The sequence below is a fragment of the Squalius cephalus genome (assembly GCF_949319135.1).
Source record: "Squalius cephalus genome assembly, chromosome: 15".
NCBI lineage: Eukaryota > Metazoa > Chordata > Actinopteri > Cypriniformes > Leuciscidae > Squalius > Squalius cephalus.
Window position 1 is genome coordinate 4,276,307 of NC_137136.1, and position 15,419 is coordinate 4,291,725.

The window sequence follows — 15,419 nt, forward strand, 5'->3', positions numbered from 1 at the left end:
TATTTGATCAAAAATAAAGTAAATAATGTGAAATATTATTACAATTTAAAATAACTATTTTCTATGTGAATGTATTTTAAAATGTAATTTATTTCTGTGACGCATATCTGAATTTTCAGCATCATTACTCCAGTCTTCAGTGTCACATGATCCTTCAGAAATCACTCTAATATTGTTTGATGCTCAATAATCTTTTCTGGTGTGTTTTGTGAAAACTGTGTGTGTATTTATGTCAATATGGCTTGTAGGCCATTGACATTTTAATTGAGAATACTTTTTAAATTTCAATCAGTTCCAGAATTTGAATTGGAAAGCAAGGACGAAAGAGTAAAAATGAACTGAAACTCAAAGAAAAATGTAAAGTAGAACTTGAAAAATAGAAAGTTTATAGTCTTTATGGATGGATGGAATGATAGGAAAGTTAGAACGATAGATAGAACGATAGATAGAACGATAGATAGATAGATAGATAGATAGATAGATAGATAGATAGATAGATAGATAGATAGATAGATAGATAGATAGATAGATAGATACTCTACACACATGCTAGAGGTCTGTAGAAAGAAAAGCAGAATTGCTTGACAGTGTAAATATGTGTGTTTTTTCTTTCCTCACCGCCGCTTCCTCTCTGCCGTCTGGAGCGCGTCGAGAACACATCTGTTTTTCAGTCCAGACTGAGAATCTTCTGGAATTAAGAGCTTTTGTTTCTTTATAGAATCCACTAGTATGTTGTACTCAATAATTCATATTTTAATAATGCATTTTTTACTTTCCGTCTCTTTGAGGGAAGCTGGGAGTCACACAGAGGGATCAGGCTTTCCTTTGTTTTTAATGTCAGAGTTTGAGTTCCCGTGTGAACAATCAGATGCTTTCATTGTTCCTTTACACTTACTAGCCTGAAGAATAATGTAGATAGTGGTGTTGATTAAGTCACTATTGCTCGTACTTGATTTCATTTGAATAAAATGTTATATTTATTGTTATGAAAAATGCACAAAAATGCCATTTTCAATTTGTATATGAAATATATATTTTCCAAAACACGTTTTACTCTAATTTGTAATTTTATTTTCTAACATTAACAAAGATGAACAAATCCTGTAAAAAAAAAAATATTGCTCATTGTTAGTTCATAATAGCCAATGCGTTATCTAATGTTAACAAATGAGAACTTGCTGTAAAGAGTTAGCAAAATGTTTTGACTTCAGTAGCGATAGTTCAACCTAGTTAATCCTGGTTAGTAGTGAGGCTGACAGGTGAATCTGTTCTTTACCACCTCTTTCTTTAACACAAGAAAGCCACTCAGCAACAAACACTCCTCTCTCAAGAGCCGTGATGCTGAGATCTGATTCGCCACGACACATTTTAGAGTTGTCACGCGCTTCTTCCACGAATAATGGCCCACAGAACACATGCATGTGCCTCCAGATGCTCTTTCTGCACACTAACAGTCTTTGTTGTGATTGAACTAGTGGAGTTTGAGCTCAAAGAGTCAGAGATGGAAGGCAGCGTGAGACGATAAAGAAACCAGGGCCTGTTTTTTCTTCAACTGTGGATTGGAACCAGTTCTCTCTTAATTAACCATATGGCCCACACATTGCTGCTTAAAAAGGGCCTCAGTGGGTGTGATGGCATTATGGGTAAAATACCATGTGTCAGCCTTTAAAATGCAGAGGGCGGTCAGGTCCTGCATGCAGCTCTGGGATGCATCTGTTGCTCTGGGTGGTAATGAGTTTACTGGGCTTTCATGCCTCTCAGAGACGTGACTTTAAAGAAAACATGGCCGTTCTGCGGCTGGAAATCATCTCAGTGTTGCGTTCTGTGTTTAAACTGGGAGGCGGATCCGTTTGAAATCAATACAGCTTATTGGATTCCTGAAAACGCATTTGGACCCGCCTCTCAGAGGCTCTCATTGGTCGTTGGATGACTATGTCAGAATGTGTTGCAGTATTCACAGGTTTGCTTTTTTTTTTTTTTTTTTTTTTTTATGTGTATGCATCGATACTCTACTGTTCAAAAGTGTGGGGTCAGTAAGAAGAAATGAATTCAAGGATGCAATAAATTGATCAAAAGTTAAAGACATTTATAATGTTACAAAAAAATTCTATTTCAAATGAATGTTGTTGGTTTGAACTTTATGATCATCAAAGAATCCTTAAAAAATATGAAGCAGCAAAAACTGTTTTCAACATTAATAATCAGAAATGTTTTTTTGAGCAGAAAATCATCATATTAGAATGATTTCTGAAGGATCATGTGACACTGAAGACTGGAGTAATGATGCTTTGATCACAGGAATAAATTACATTTTACATTTAAATTGTAAGAATATTTCACAATATTAGCATAGGAGACTTCATGAACATGGTTGTGGTTGAGGTAGTTGTTGACTGCTTACCTTACATGAGCAGGTTGGGATTTGTACACCATGTACCGCGGTGCATTTTTGTGGTCCAGACGTTGATGTTTTCTGATGGTGTTTATGACAGGCCTCAGTCTCATCTGTTTCGGTCTCATTGTCAGGCATATTCCTGGATTTAACTAGTTCCATGTGATACTTTAGCAACAAAACCCCCACATTTTTCTGTTTATGATAATCTCTCAAATCATCAGAGAAAAGGAAACATGGTAGATGAGACATAATTGGGCAAATGCAAGTATTTCTATCATACGTTTGCATGACCTGATCAAATGTGTGCCTTGAATGCATTGTCTGCCTGCCAAATGAACAAATGTAAATATGGTCAGCGCTATTACAACACAGCACAGCGAAACTGGCATATCCAATACTATGAAATTCTCTATGGAGAAAATTAATTGGATTATCTTTTTACTTCAGGAACTCAACTGTTTCTCTCTGTTGCTTTTGGGTTCAAGGTGGAAGGTATTTCGCAGTGAGATTTAATCTTATGTGACACTATCATGGTTTTTCCGTCCCTGAGGAGGAAATGCTTCAGATGGAGGCGTTTGTTTTTTCTGTGGTTTCTGGGCTGGATATTGAACTAACACCTCTCTTGATCTCTGTGTTTCTCCTCCAGGAGCTGCAGAACTGTGAGCTGAAGGACGGACACCGCTGCCCTCTACAGGGTGTGTATTCAGTATTTGAATATTTGTGTCTTCTTTTCCAGTACACATATCTAAACATTCTTATAATGAGACTGGAGATGTAAAACGACAAGATAAGGTGTCTTGTTTTCTGAGAGACTTATTTTTATGCTTAAAGGGGTGGTTGATTCTGATTTCACTTTTTTAACTTTAGTTAGTGTGTAATGTTGCTGTTTGAGCATAAACAACATCTGCAAAGTTACGACGCTCAAAGTTCAAAGCAAAGGGAGATATTTGCTTTTAAAGAAATCGTTTTTTAAGGACTACAACAAACGGCTGGTAGAGACTACACGACATTCCTCCCGGGTTAGTGACATCACCAACCCTAAAATTTACATAAACCCCGCCCCCTGAACACGATTTATAAATTATCAAGACAGAATATGCTAATCAATGACTCGAAGATAACTCCACATAAGCTACATAAATTCACCAACTAACCATTCAGAAATGTTGTCTACATGTTGACACTTCTCGAGTCTCTCCATTATTGTCTGAATCCGCTTTGAACATAAAAGGCTAAAAGTTTTTTAAATTTTGAGTGAATGTCTGTGTGTGAGTGCAAGCTGTTGTAGCTCCGCCCCCTGTGCCGGGAGCAGCAGCTCATTTGCATTTAAAGGGACAGACATAAAATGGTGCGTTTTTGGACAATTTTAACATGCTATATAAAAATATCTGTGGGGTATTTTGAGCTAAAACTTCACATACACACTCTGGGGACATCAGAGACTTATTTTACATCTTGTGAAAAGGGCATTATACCACCCCTTTAAAGTGGTTATGAAACAAATTGCGATCATCTTTGTGATGTAAATCTGAGTGAAACGGCTTCTTGAACAAGAACAGATTTGGGTGAGACTTGATTTTGTCATTAAGGGAATTGATTGGATGGTTGTGGTTTGCTATTGGTCGATCTCATGTGAGTGACAGGTTGCTCCGCCCCCAAGCCATTAAAACACATCATCAGAGCAGAGAAGAGAAGAGCTGCGAGAGAGAGAGGAAGTTATTTTGATTCAAGATTAAGAGGCGCATGAATAAAAAAAAAATGATGTGCACAAAGAAATCATTTATAATAAATACTGCAATATTTCATAAAAAATAAGAATTGTCAGTTTTGATTTCATGTTGATTGTACAACAAGAACAAATATCTGGCAGTGGGGTCAGAAAAATCTCAGGTTGTGTTCAGGTCATTTTGACCCGGAGAAATGTTTTATTTTTCCTGAAAATACTAATTAATGTTATCGCATTGGACTGAAACTTAGTGACTTTGTTTACAAAGGGAATAACTACTTCTCAAATGTTTTTTTGGGGTTTGTCACCTTGTTACTACACTTGTGGTGTTCCTGGTCAAAAATGACCAGCCTACAAAAAATAGCTTATAAATCACTCATTATACTATATTATCACCCAATATTGGATTCAATCTTTTTGTCAACTTGTTTTCTTTCAATTAGGACTGGTTTTATGTTTCTATTTGCATCTGATTCATTGTAGGCCTCATATATCTGAGAGTAGGCACCAAATTGTCTTTTGTAAAAAAAGCATTTTTTTTGTGTTCAAGGGTTTTGAACACAACCTGAGGGTTAATTCAAAAGAAAACAAATGGACTTTTCTGACCCCATTGACAGATATTTCTTCTTGTATTTATTTATTTTAGCATAAACTCACTTCATTTTGATTTATCAGGTAATTTGTTAAAGGGACAGTTCACCCAGTAAATTTTCAACCTGAAAATTCTGTCATTAATTACTCGCCCGCATGTCGTTCCAAACCCGTAAGACTTTCGTTCATCTTCAGAACACAAATGAAGATCTCTTTGATGAAATCTGAGAGATTTCTGTTCCTCCATTGACAGCTACGCAACTACCACTGACGCTTCATAAACCGATCGAGTCTCTTCAGAAAATTCAGACTAATCCATAATTCATATAGATTAGTTTTACAATCTCTTTATGAACTTTTTGAGGTGTCAAAGTCAGTGTTGTAGTCGAGACCAGGTCACTCGAGTCCGAGTCAAGACCGAGACCAGAGAGGGTCGAGTCCTAGTCGAGACCGAGACCAGAGAGGGTCGAGTCCTAGTCGAGACCGAGACCAAAGAGAGTCGAGTCCGAGTCGAGACTGAGACCAGAGAGGGTCGAGTCCTAGTCGAGACCGAGACCAGAGAGGGTCGAGTCCTAGTCGAGACCGAGACCAAAGAGAGTCGAGTCCGAGTCGAGACCGAGACCAGAGAGAGTCGAGTCCGAGTTGAGTCGAGACCGAGACCAGAGAGGTCCACATAACATTGTTGTATCACTCTATACAGAACGTTAGTCTCAAGTCATGTGCAGTTGCGCACAAGAAAGTCAGCAATCATTGGACGTTTCAATCAAACAACAATTTAAAGAAATATTAACATACAGTAACAATCATGAAATATTTTGAATGGGACTCGAGTGGACTCGGGAATAAGTCCGAGTCCTAATATGTTCGAGTACGAGTCAATTCCGAGTCAAAATGCACACGAGTCCATGACAAGACCGAGACCATTAAAATATGGTCTCGAGACTGAGTCCGAGTCTCGAGTACACAACACTAGTCAAAGTGGTAGTTGCGTAGCTGTCAATGGAGGCACAGAAATCTTTGTGTTTGTCTTACGGGTTTGGAACGACATGAGGGCGAGTCATTAATGACAGGATTTTCATTTTTGGGTGAACTAACCCTTGAAGACATTCTGCTTCTCAAGTAAATGCATCTTGATATAAGAATGTTTAGATATTTGTACTGGAACTCTGTGCACTCAGTGTAGTGTACTCACTGTATTTGTGTGTGTGTGTGTTTAGTGGTTTTGCCTCCAGAAAAGGCAGAAGGATGTGAGAGTTTTCTTCAGTATCTGCCGTCTGAAGATGGAGAGAGAGACCTGAAGGAAACCTGCAAAGGGAAGAAGCGCATCAGTCTGAATGTAAGTTCATGCCAAGCAACAAACCTTTGTGATTATATAACTATAGGGTTTTATAATTGATATGACTGGAACACTCAAATATGCACAAAATACACAAATAAACATTTTTTATAAATTTAAGTGAGAACCGTGATCATTAACTGTATTTTACATATTTTCATTTATCATTAATATCTAAATATTTATTTCTCTACAAAATGACATACATTTGTGGGAAGACTAGTGAGTGATATATATATATATTTTTTTTTTTTGATTTATTAAACTAATTCATCATCTGAATAAACCGAATCGTTCAAATGGATTTGCTTTATTTTAGAAGACATTTACTGTCTACTAAAAATATCTCTAAAAATAGGGTTGTAGTAAAATTACTATATTATAATGGCTGTACTAAATGTACATTTTACCTTTTATTTTATTTTGTTTACATTTTATTTACCAGATGCTTTATCCAAAATGACTTAAGATAAAGATCTTGTTTCCTGAGAAAGTGATCAAAATTAAGTTTATTCTTAAAACAAGAACAAATATCTGCCAATGTGGTTAGAGAAGTCAACTTGTTTTCCTTTTGAATCAAGTTGTTTTTCTGATCCCACTGGCAGATATCTGTCATTTGTCGTTGTTTTAACCACATTTTAATTATTTGATTAATTTCTCAGATAACAAAACTTCTTATCTTTTGTATTGATTTTATAATGTTTAGATATTTGTACTGTGAAACAGACAAAAAAACTGAGGAATTGTTACTGTACAAAATAGTTAGGTTAGTAGTGTTGCTAGTTTCATCACACACACACACACACACACACACACACACACACACACACACACACACACACACACACACACACACACACACACACACACACACACACACACACACACACACACACACACACACACACACACACACACACCTAAATAGTGTATAATTTTTTCTTTAACCCATTACCAGAGAATGTGATCTCCTTTTTCAAAGTCTTGCTCTACTTGAATAGGTTTTCATGCTTGAATGTTAAAAAAACACATTATTTTTCATATATTCTCCATTGTTGCAGCTCCTCTCTTCCCAGTCTGTCAGTAACGCTCTGTTTAGTTCCTGTCTCTATGAAGCCCCTCCTTCTGAAAAGCACAATGTGCTCTGATTGGTCGGCCGGATCAGTGTGTTGTGATTGGTCGAGCGTGTTTGGGAAATATCCCGCCCCTTACCATAACCGCCAGTTTCAACACAATACTAACTAACTCAACCAGGCCCCGCCCCTTTATTCTGCATATGTCTTGGGCGGGAATTATTTACATGAGGAATATTGTGACGTGTTCGTTCCCAGAAGAAAACTTAAAGACTCCAATGGAGGCGTTTCAGGAAGTTCAGAAACACTGACACTGATATAGAGAATAGCTCCCACTGGAGGGACTTTGTAACTTTGCAAACTTTTTCACACTCAGACAACAACATTACACACTAAAGAAAGCTGAAAAATGTCAAAAAGCATAATAGGACCCCTTTAAATGACAATAACACAGGACTTTATTTCTGTTTTCACTGTAAAAACGCTTTGTAATGAAGTATGTTGTTCGGGGAAGAAGGAGGTGGGAACCGGCAAACGTTCAACACCTTAAATCTCAAAATAAGCAAAATGAAAGTAAAAACGGCAGCCCCTCACGGACGACTGCTGCGCACACATAAACAAAACATAACATAACATAAATAGTCCAGGCCTGGTCCTCTCTCTTCCTTCACTGTCGTCGCTCCTCCTTTTATGCTTCCGAAGCTCCTCCTCCACACGCTCCAATAGTGCAGAATGAATGAGACACATCAGTGATATCCCAGTGCATTGCCAAAGGCCTGGAATCATGGCATACACCGCATGAGCTCGGAGGAAAGTCTTCTTGCTTTACCTCACCATCCATTCTGATGTTGTAAGAGTTCGCTTGCTCAGACGCCCGCAGCATCTCCAGACGTGTGCTCGTCCAATCATCATCCTTCTTACCAGATACCCATGAATTAAAGCTGCTGCCAAAAGCTGTAACTGAGAATCGTGGTGAAAAACTCCCTTATACTGTACATCCTCTCTGAACAGCTCCAATTGCATTTTAAGAGCTGACCTGAAACATAATACCTGTAGATTACATGTTTTCCTCATCAAAAGAATAACATAATTTACTCCCCCTCATGTTGTTCCATATCTGTACGACTTTGTTTATTCTGTGCAAAAAGAAATGATGAAGCTTCTGTTTTACATACAGTAAAACTTTCATTTTATTTTTTTCAGTTTTATTTATTTTTTTATTTTTATTTTTAGTAATTTATGTGCTTTTGTCATTTTTGTTCTTTAAAAAATACTATTTAGGATTCATTTTTCTTTATTTCAGTTTTAGTTCAGTTTTTAATTTTTTTAATTACTGTTACTAATTTTAGTGCTACTCAACATGTCTAATTTTCATTTAGTTTGTATTTTAACCTATTGTAATCTTATATTTATATTTAAAAAAAAAAAAATACTATTTAGGTTTCATTTTTCTTTATTTCATTTTTAGTTCAGTTTTCTATTTTTTTATTACTCATACTAATTTTAGTGCTTCAACTTCAACATGTCTAATTTTCATTTAGTTTGTATTTTAACCTATTGTAATCTTATATTTATCAGGTTTTTACCTGTGCAGTAATGTTATTCTGCACTGTCCTGTTTTCAGTTTTGAGTGAATGATTTATTTCCTAATATGCAGTGACAGTAGTTGACAGCCCCCTGCTGGTCGTGTGTGTAACTGCACGTTTGTGTGTTCTGATCTCTCAGGATCTGGAGTGTAACGTGTCGCTGGTTGATGACAACAGGCAGGAGTGGGTCTTTACCCTCTACGATTTTGACAACAGTGGAAAAGTCACGAAGGAGGTAAAATATGTATTTCAATTTAGCAGCATTAAGTGAAGCAGCAGCGTTGCATGTGCACTAGTGTGTTGCATGCTTGTTCATGCAGTATTAATTCTGTAACCTATGTGCAGATCAATGATTATGAACCAGCCTGCCGTAAACAAACTTGCTAATACACGTTCAGCAGCTGACATTCATTAAAATGCATGAGAATGAGAATGCATTCATGATGTGTGGTGTGTTGTGTGTTAGGACATGTCCAGTCTGATGCACACTATCTATGACGTGGTGGATGCCTCCGTCAATCACTCGTGTAAAAGCAAACAAAAGACCCTCCGAGTCAAACTGACGGTCTCTCCAGAACCTGGAGCTCGCAGGAGGGACGGGACACACGCCGGGACCGGTGGGACTCTGCAAAACACACATACAAATATAACCAAATATCATGGGTTCAATTCCCTAGGAATGCATGAACTGATCAAACGCATACAATGCAATGCAAGTCGCTTTGGATAAAAGCATCTTCCAAATGCATAACTGTAAATATTGTTATTTCAGCTGAGAATACAACAAAAAACAGTTCATATTTTTTTGCACACTATAATTTATGGGTGTTAGTTTTGTGAGATTTCAATACACAGTATTATTGCATGGAGTAATATCGCGTAATATTAATTGTTAATATTAAATATTAATATTAATCGCAGTGTTATTTATTTACTCATTGTTTACTTCGTTTTCTTATTGCAGGTTTTATTATGTACATTTGGTTTCTGTCTAAATGGACAAATGAATAAATCAGTCAAACTATTATACAACTAAATAGTTCACACTTTAATTTATGATCAAATAAGACACATTCAAAGCAACCATGAACAGCATAAGTTCACTTTGTTTGTGCCTAACTGTCTTTGCTCCTTCTTCAGAGAGAGACGCGAGTCGCTTGAGTCGCATCGAGTCGGCTCACACGGAGGAGAGACTGCAACACACACACATCAGGTGACCAGCTAATGTCGTGTGGGGCTTTGTTGTGTTCTGTGTGTGCCATTGTTAATTATAATGTGGGATATCTAGTTTTGTGTTGCATCATGCAGTGTATGAAACCGTTTCAAAAAGTAATCATGTTATCTAACATGCATGATTAGACCGTGCTGAAACGTCACTGTACTGTGTAGATGTTATGCCGTATATATGTCCGTATGTGCATGTGATGGATGTTTTTTTAACTGTGATGTTACAGAGGTCAGCCTGCTGAAGCTCACGAGAGGAATCACTATTGTGTGGATGAGAACACAGAAAGAAGAAATCATTACCTGGATCTGGCTGGAATAGAGAACTACACCTCCAGATTTGACAGTAAGATTATCCTGAACATGTGCATGATAGCTCAGAAAAACACGAGTGAGTTGTGTATTATTACACTGTTCACAGTAAAACCTGCTGTGTTTGAAATGATCAGAGATTAAAGGGAGAATCTCATGGCCATATTTCACTTCAAAATTAACTTACTCCAATATTTTACAAACACTGAAGGGTGAGTCTCACAAAACCCACCAGGAAATGTCATATTTCACCACAGAATTAAAATATTTTTTTATTTCACATGAATAAGTATAAGTGCCTTATATGACCCTTAAGACATTCATTTATTATATACATTTTTTATTTGACATTGTTTTCATACATTCTCAACCCCTCCATTTTCCCATAAAAATCTCATGACTGCAATGCAAAAGAAACAATAAGATATTATTTTAACTGTAAAGTCCTCATCATGGTAGTTTTTGTTGTGCTGCCTTTAATTTATACATTTCATTTTATTAATTTTCCTAAAAACAGGCTTCATTTTCTTTTTCCAATATAATATTTCTTAAATATGTTAATTTTGCTGATCCTTTAAAAAATATAAATATCTTCATTTTCTTCTGATCCTTTATGAAAAAGTTTATAATTGTTCATTGCGCTGACCCTTTATAAAATATAATTTCTTAATTTTGTTCTGATCTTTTATAAAAAAATATTCTTTATGTTAATTATGCTGGTCTTTTATAAAATATAATTTCTTAATTTTGTTCTGATCTTTTATAAAAGTATTATTCTTTAATTATGTTAATTATGCTGACCCTTTATAAAATATAATTTCTTAATTTTGTTCTGATCTTTTAAAAAACATATTGTTCTTTAATTGTGCTTACACTTTACAAAATATAAATATCTTAATTTTGTTCTGATCCTTTATACAAATATTATTCTTTAATTGTTAATTGTGCTGACCCTTTATATCATTTCTTAATTTTGTTCTGATCTTTTATAAAATATATTGTTCTTTAATCGTGTTAATTGTGCTTACACTTTTACAAAATCTAAATATCTTAATTTTGTTCTGATCCTCTTAATCACGTTTCATTGTGCTGACCCTCTATAAAATCTTATTTGATATATAATTAATGTTCTCTTTCTGCAAGGTACCTCTCCTCCTGCGGCCCAGCAAGAGCCGCCCTCACGGCCTCCACACAACCAGAGTCGTTCCCGGTCCCATGAGCCCGAGACACAGGCCCATCAGCGCCGGTCGCAGGTCATGTCCGACCACTGTGTGGCGCTGGATCCCCGCGTGCGCAACGGGCCCCAGTTCATCAGGTCCCCCAAGGGGACGTCCAAAGGAGCAGGCGTCGGCCAGGCTGCGGCCAAAATCAGCAAGTGCCACGGCTACTATCCCTCCATGCATGTCACAGGGGCTCAGGATGTGTACCATCTACCCCAGCAGAACCAGCCTCAAGCCCCGTCGGGTCACCAACACCCTCTCCAGCACAGTCACAGCAAGAGGCTGAGAGCCAAAGCCAGAGAACAAGCCCTGTCTCCTTCAAAACAACCCTCTCCAGCGCCGGACCGCGAGCAGAACGCCGGCTTCATGCTTCCTGTGGTCCAGCGACACGAACACCATCATCATCACGAACATCATCATCATCACCACTACCACCACTACCATCAGACATGACTTCCCCCTGCGACAGGACGATTCTTGAGTCATTTCATGGAGCGGAAACTCTGCTTTCATAAAGCTGTGGATTTATGTTCGTTGGAATCATTGATCACGTAAGAGAGCTTTCAGGCAAACAAAGCAGAATTCCAGGCCTCGTTCAAGGGTCATTCCTGTTCTGCAGTACGGATGTTCACAAAGGTCGTCTTTTTTTAATATAAAAGCGTATATTCAGTGTTGGGGAAAGTCACTTTTAAAGGTAATGCATTACAATATTGTGTTATTCCCTAAAAAAGAGTAACTAATTGTGTTACTTTGTTACTTTTTGTGGGAAATAATGTTACGTTACTTTTGCATTCATTTTTCTCTCCTGGGGTGGGCTTGCTTGTTTGATTTTTAATTACGAAAAAGTTATATTTTTGGCAAATGTAAAGGCCCTTTCACACCAAAAGTGAAATGCATAAGCCTCAGGCTGAAGGAAATGCAAATGCACGCCTGTACAGTAGAGGGCGCCGCTCAAACTAACCCTTCAGCTGTGCAGGAGGAGAAAGTACAACACTGTTACTTCACTGTTTTTTATTCATTTTGAGGAATACTGAAAACAAAGTAACTTGCATTACTTATTTGAAAAAGTAACTCGGATATTTTGTTGTAAATTTAAAAGTAATGCGTTACTTTACTAGTTACTTGACCTGATTACATAACTCGTGTTATTTGTCATTCGTTACACCCAACGCTGCATATATCAGATATTCAGAAATCTGCTCGGGTCAAACTCAGGCACTTATTAAGTTGATCATTTACACATTAGAAAGAATATGAAAATAGAGCTAAAGTTTAGTTCAACTTAATTTCTCTTCATGTTTTGATTATGTTTGTATTTGTGTAATTTCATCAAGTGGGATGGAATGATTTAGAGGGACACAAACCAACTAGTAGCAAAAAAATATTACAAAACAGAGTTTTGTTAAAAGGATTTTTACAGAAGACAAACAGGATGCAAAATAATATTGAGGACCTATAAATCTATTATCAGTATAAAAATCTATATATATTTTTTCCCCCATATATAATATATACCCAAGAAAACATGTTTCATTTTCACATTTCAATTTGAGACCTAAGGAAAATGAATATTTATTCAAACCAAATTAAATAATTGGATGGATATTCATTTTCCCCAGTGTTCGCTTAATTCTAATAAAAGAAACTAATATGATTCCCATATTTAAGATTTTATCCAGTATATTATGACATATATGATGGGGACATGAAATGTACTGCATAGAAGGAATGACTCCATATATATAAAATGATCGTACAATTTAGCCATCATGATCTGCTTGGCCACAGATTTTTGTCTGTCACTCGGATGTGGTTTTGTGTTTCTCTTCAAGTATTTTCTCCCAAACATGGATCTCAGGTGAATGGTGCTGCTCTGTAGCTTTTCTAAAAATAAAAGAAAAGAAAAAGGCTATTTCTCCTTTGGGAGAGCTGCCATGGACTGAACGTCTCCCTCTTACCAGAGGAAATATCACCACTGCCAGTTTGAATGCTAAAATATCCTTTATGTTTAAAAATAAAAACTATATGAATATAAACATTTTACTGTATGATTATACCGCATATGCATATTTATCATGGTTTATACATATGCATTTGTTTTTATATTTTAATAAAATACATCTACTGCATTTGACATCTGCCTTTCATTCTTTATATAAATTAAGTAGAATTGCTCATTAGGCAATTTGCTCATTAGAATGGACAGTGGTGCTACTGTCACAACCAAGAGGGTAATCTTTCAGAAAAAACTGAAGCTTCCCCGGGGGCCGCCATTGATTAGCAGACCATCACCTGCTGTTAGCATTCCATTGACTCCCATTCATTTTGGCGTCACTTTGACAGCAAATAACTTTACATCTGAGGCGTTTAAAGACTCCATTTGTCCATTTTTTATTTCTAAAGAAACACGAAAATGTATAAAAGGATCCATTACCTTGTATCTTACGTTATGGCCTCGTAGAAGCAGTTTTTGTAAAAATAGGCTAACGATTGCGCCATAACCACGCGACTCTCTGTCGCACAGTAGCGAGATTACCGTATGGACAGGAGGAGAAGCTCATGGGAAATCGGGGGGACGTGATTCAAAATGACAAAATAATTAATCAGAATACTCAGCAAAAGTTGCTCCTGCTCCAGCTCATGGACAGCTCCTACTCACACTCTCCGTCTCTGCAAGTTTCGGAAGGGAATGATTCAGATTTCTCTTGGCACAGCTACTAGAAGACAGACAGGTTGCTCACGTCACATCTACGTCGTCAAGCTCAGTTTGAGTCTGCACAGTACGCCCAGCCATCAGGAAGTGAGAGCTTCTAATTGACTTCACTTTTCTCTGTTGAATCCAATGGGGTCGCTGTGTCCATTTCTTTTACTGTCTATGGTCACAACCAACAGAATAGCCTACTTGATAAACGTGCCAAAAGTTCGCCCAGACTTTAGCCACACCCCTCTCCTATTGACCACGCCCACCACTGCGAGAGATGGGAGAAACAAAGCTTTTCGAATCTCTGAATCACTTGCTTCGTCAAAAGATTCACTTGCTTCGAAGCTTTCGAAACGTCACACGATGGCTGGCCAGAACGGTGTATCGAAAACTCAGCCTCAACATGTGTAGAAACTTTTTTTATTGAAATGAAATGCAATTAACAAATCATCTGATTCCATTATATACAGTGTCTGTAGTGTTAGCCTATTTTATTAAATTAAGTCTTGTTGTGTTTCTTTTATTGGTTAAATAGGTCAAGAAGAGACTATTAACTACAAAATTTCCTTTTTATTGAACAAATGTGTCATTTAAAATGTCTATAAATCATGTATAAAACTGACTCGAGATCATAACGGCGAACCCTTCGAAACAGTTATGATGTAACAAAGCTTCGTTTACTGAAATCACGTGACTTGTTCGAAGAAACACGTGATTCGCAAAATATATTTCAGGGATATCTGTCAAAATATTTTTTTTAACGAGAAAATCATAGACTGTATAAATCAAGGAGAAAATACACGTAGTTAGTGAGTGGGTTAACATGAAGTTATTCCATAACCCACTCATTAACTTGAAGTTGCGGGTTGTTTCCAGGACGTTGCCAAATCATCCTCAAGTCTCTATGATAGTTCGGTCTATAGATAGGCCTATGCCTCGAGTATCTTCAATGTAAGTCTGTGTGTTTTTCTACACAATTAGTTGAAAATAGTACGTCTGATCACTTTGTGTAAAGTAATAGCACACCGCTCTCATCAACAACACACATGATGATTTGGTCATTCATTCATCTGTGGGAATCAAACGGGTCGAGTTACTGTACGTTTGTTCCTATCTATCACTGATAGATAGGAACGAACATATACGAATGAATAATAGTTTACACGACTAATAATATTTTTTTATATAACCTTCAAACCATTCTAACTGGATTTGAATGCTATGCATTCTGCGGGCTCCAGCGCCACCTTGCGGC

General features: G+C 37.0%; 1 protein-coding gene across 1 annotated transcript in view; it reads left to right on the forward strand.

Moving 5' to 3' along the window:
• nkd2b (NKD inhibitor of WNT signaling pathway 2b) overlaps positions 1-12,504 on the forward strand; it is a 39,407-nt gene extending 26,903 nt beyond the window's left edge. Inside the window, exons 4-10 of the mRNA XM_079893837.1 lie at positions 3,042-3,090; positions 5,930-6,048; positions 8,847-8,942; positions 9,174-9,324; positions 9,848-9,920; positions 10,162-10,277; positions 11,387-12,504. Coding sequence (XP_079749963.1) covers positions 3,042-3,090; positions 5,930-6,048; positions 8,847-8,942; positions 9,174-9,324; positions 9,848-9,920; positions 10,162-10,277; positions 11,387-11,916 — 1,134 coding nt within the window. The 3' untranslated portion in view covers positions 11,917-12,504. The remainder of the gene's footprint in view (positions 1-3,041; positions 3,091-5,929; positions 6,049-8,846; positions 8,943-9,173; positions 9,325-9,847; positions 9,921-10,161; positions 10,278-11,386) is intronic.
• The last annotated feature ends 2,915 nt before the right edge of the window (positions 12,505-15,419 follow it).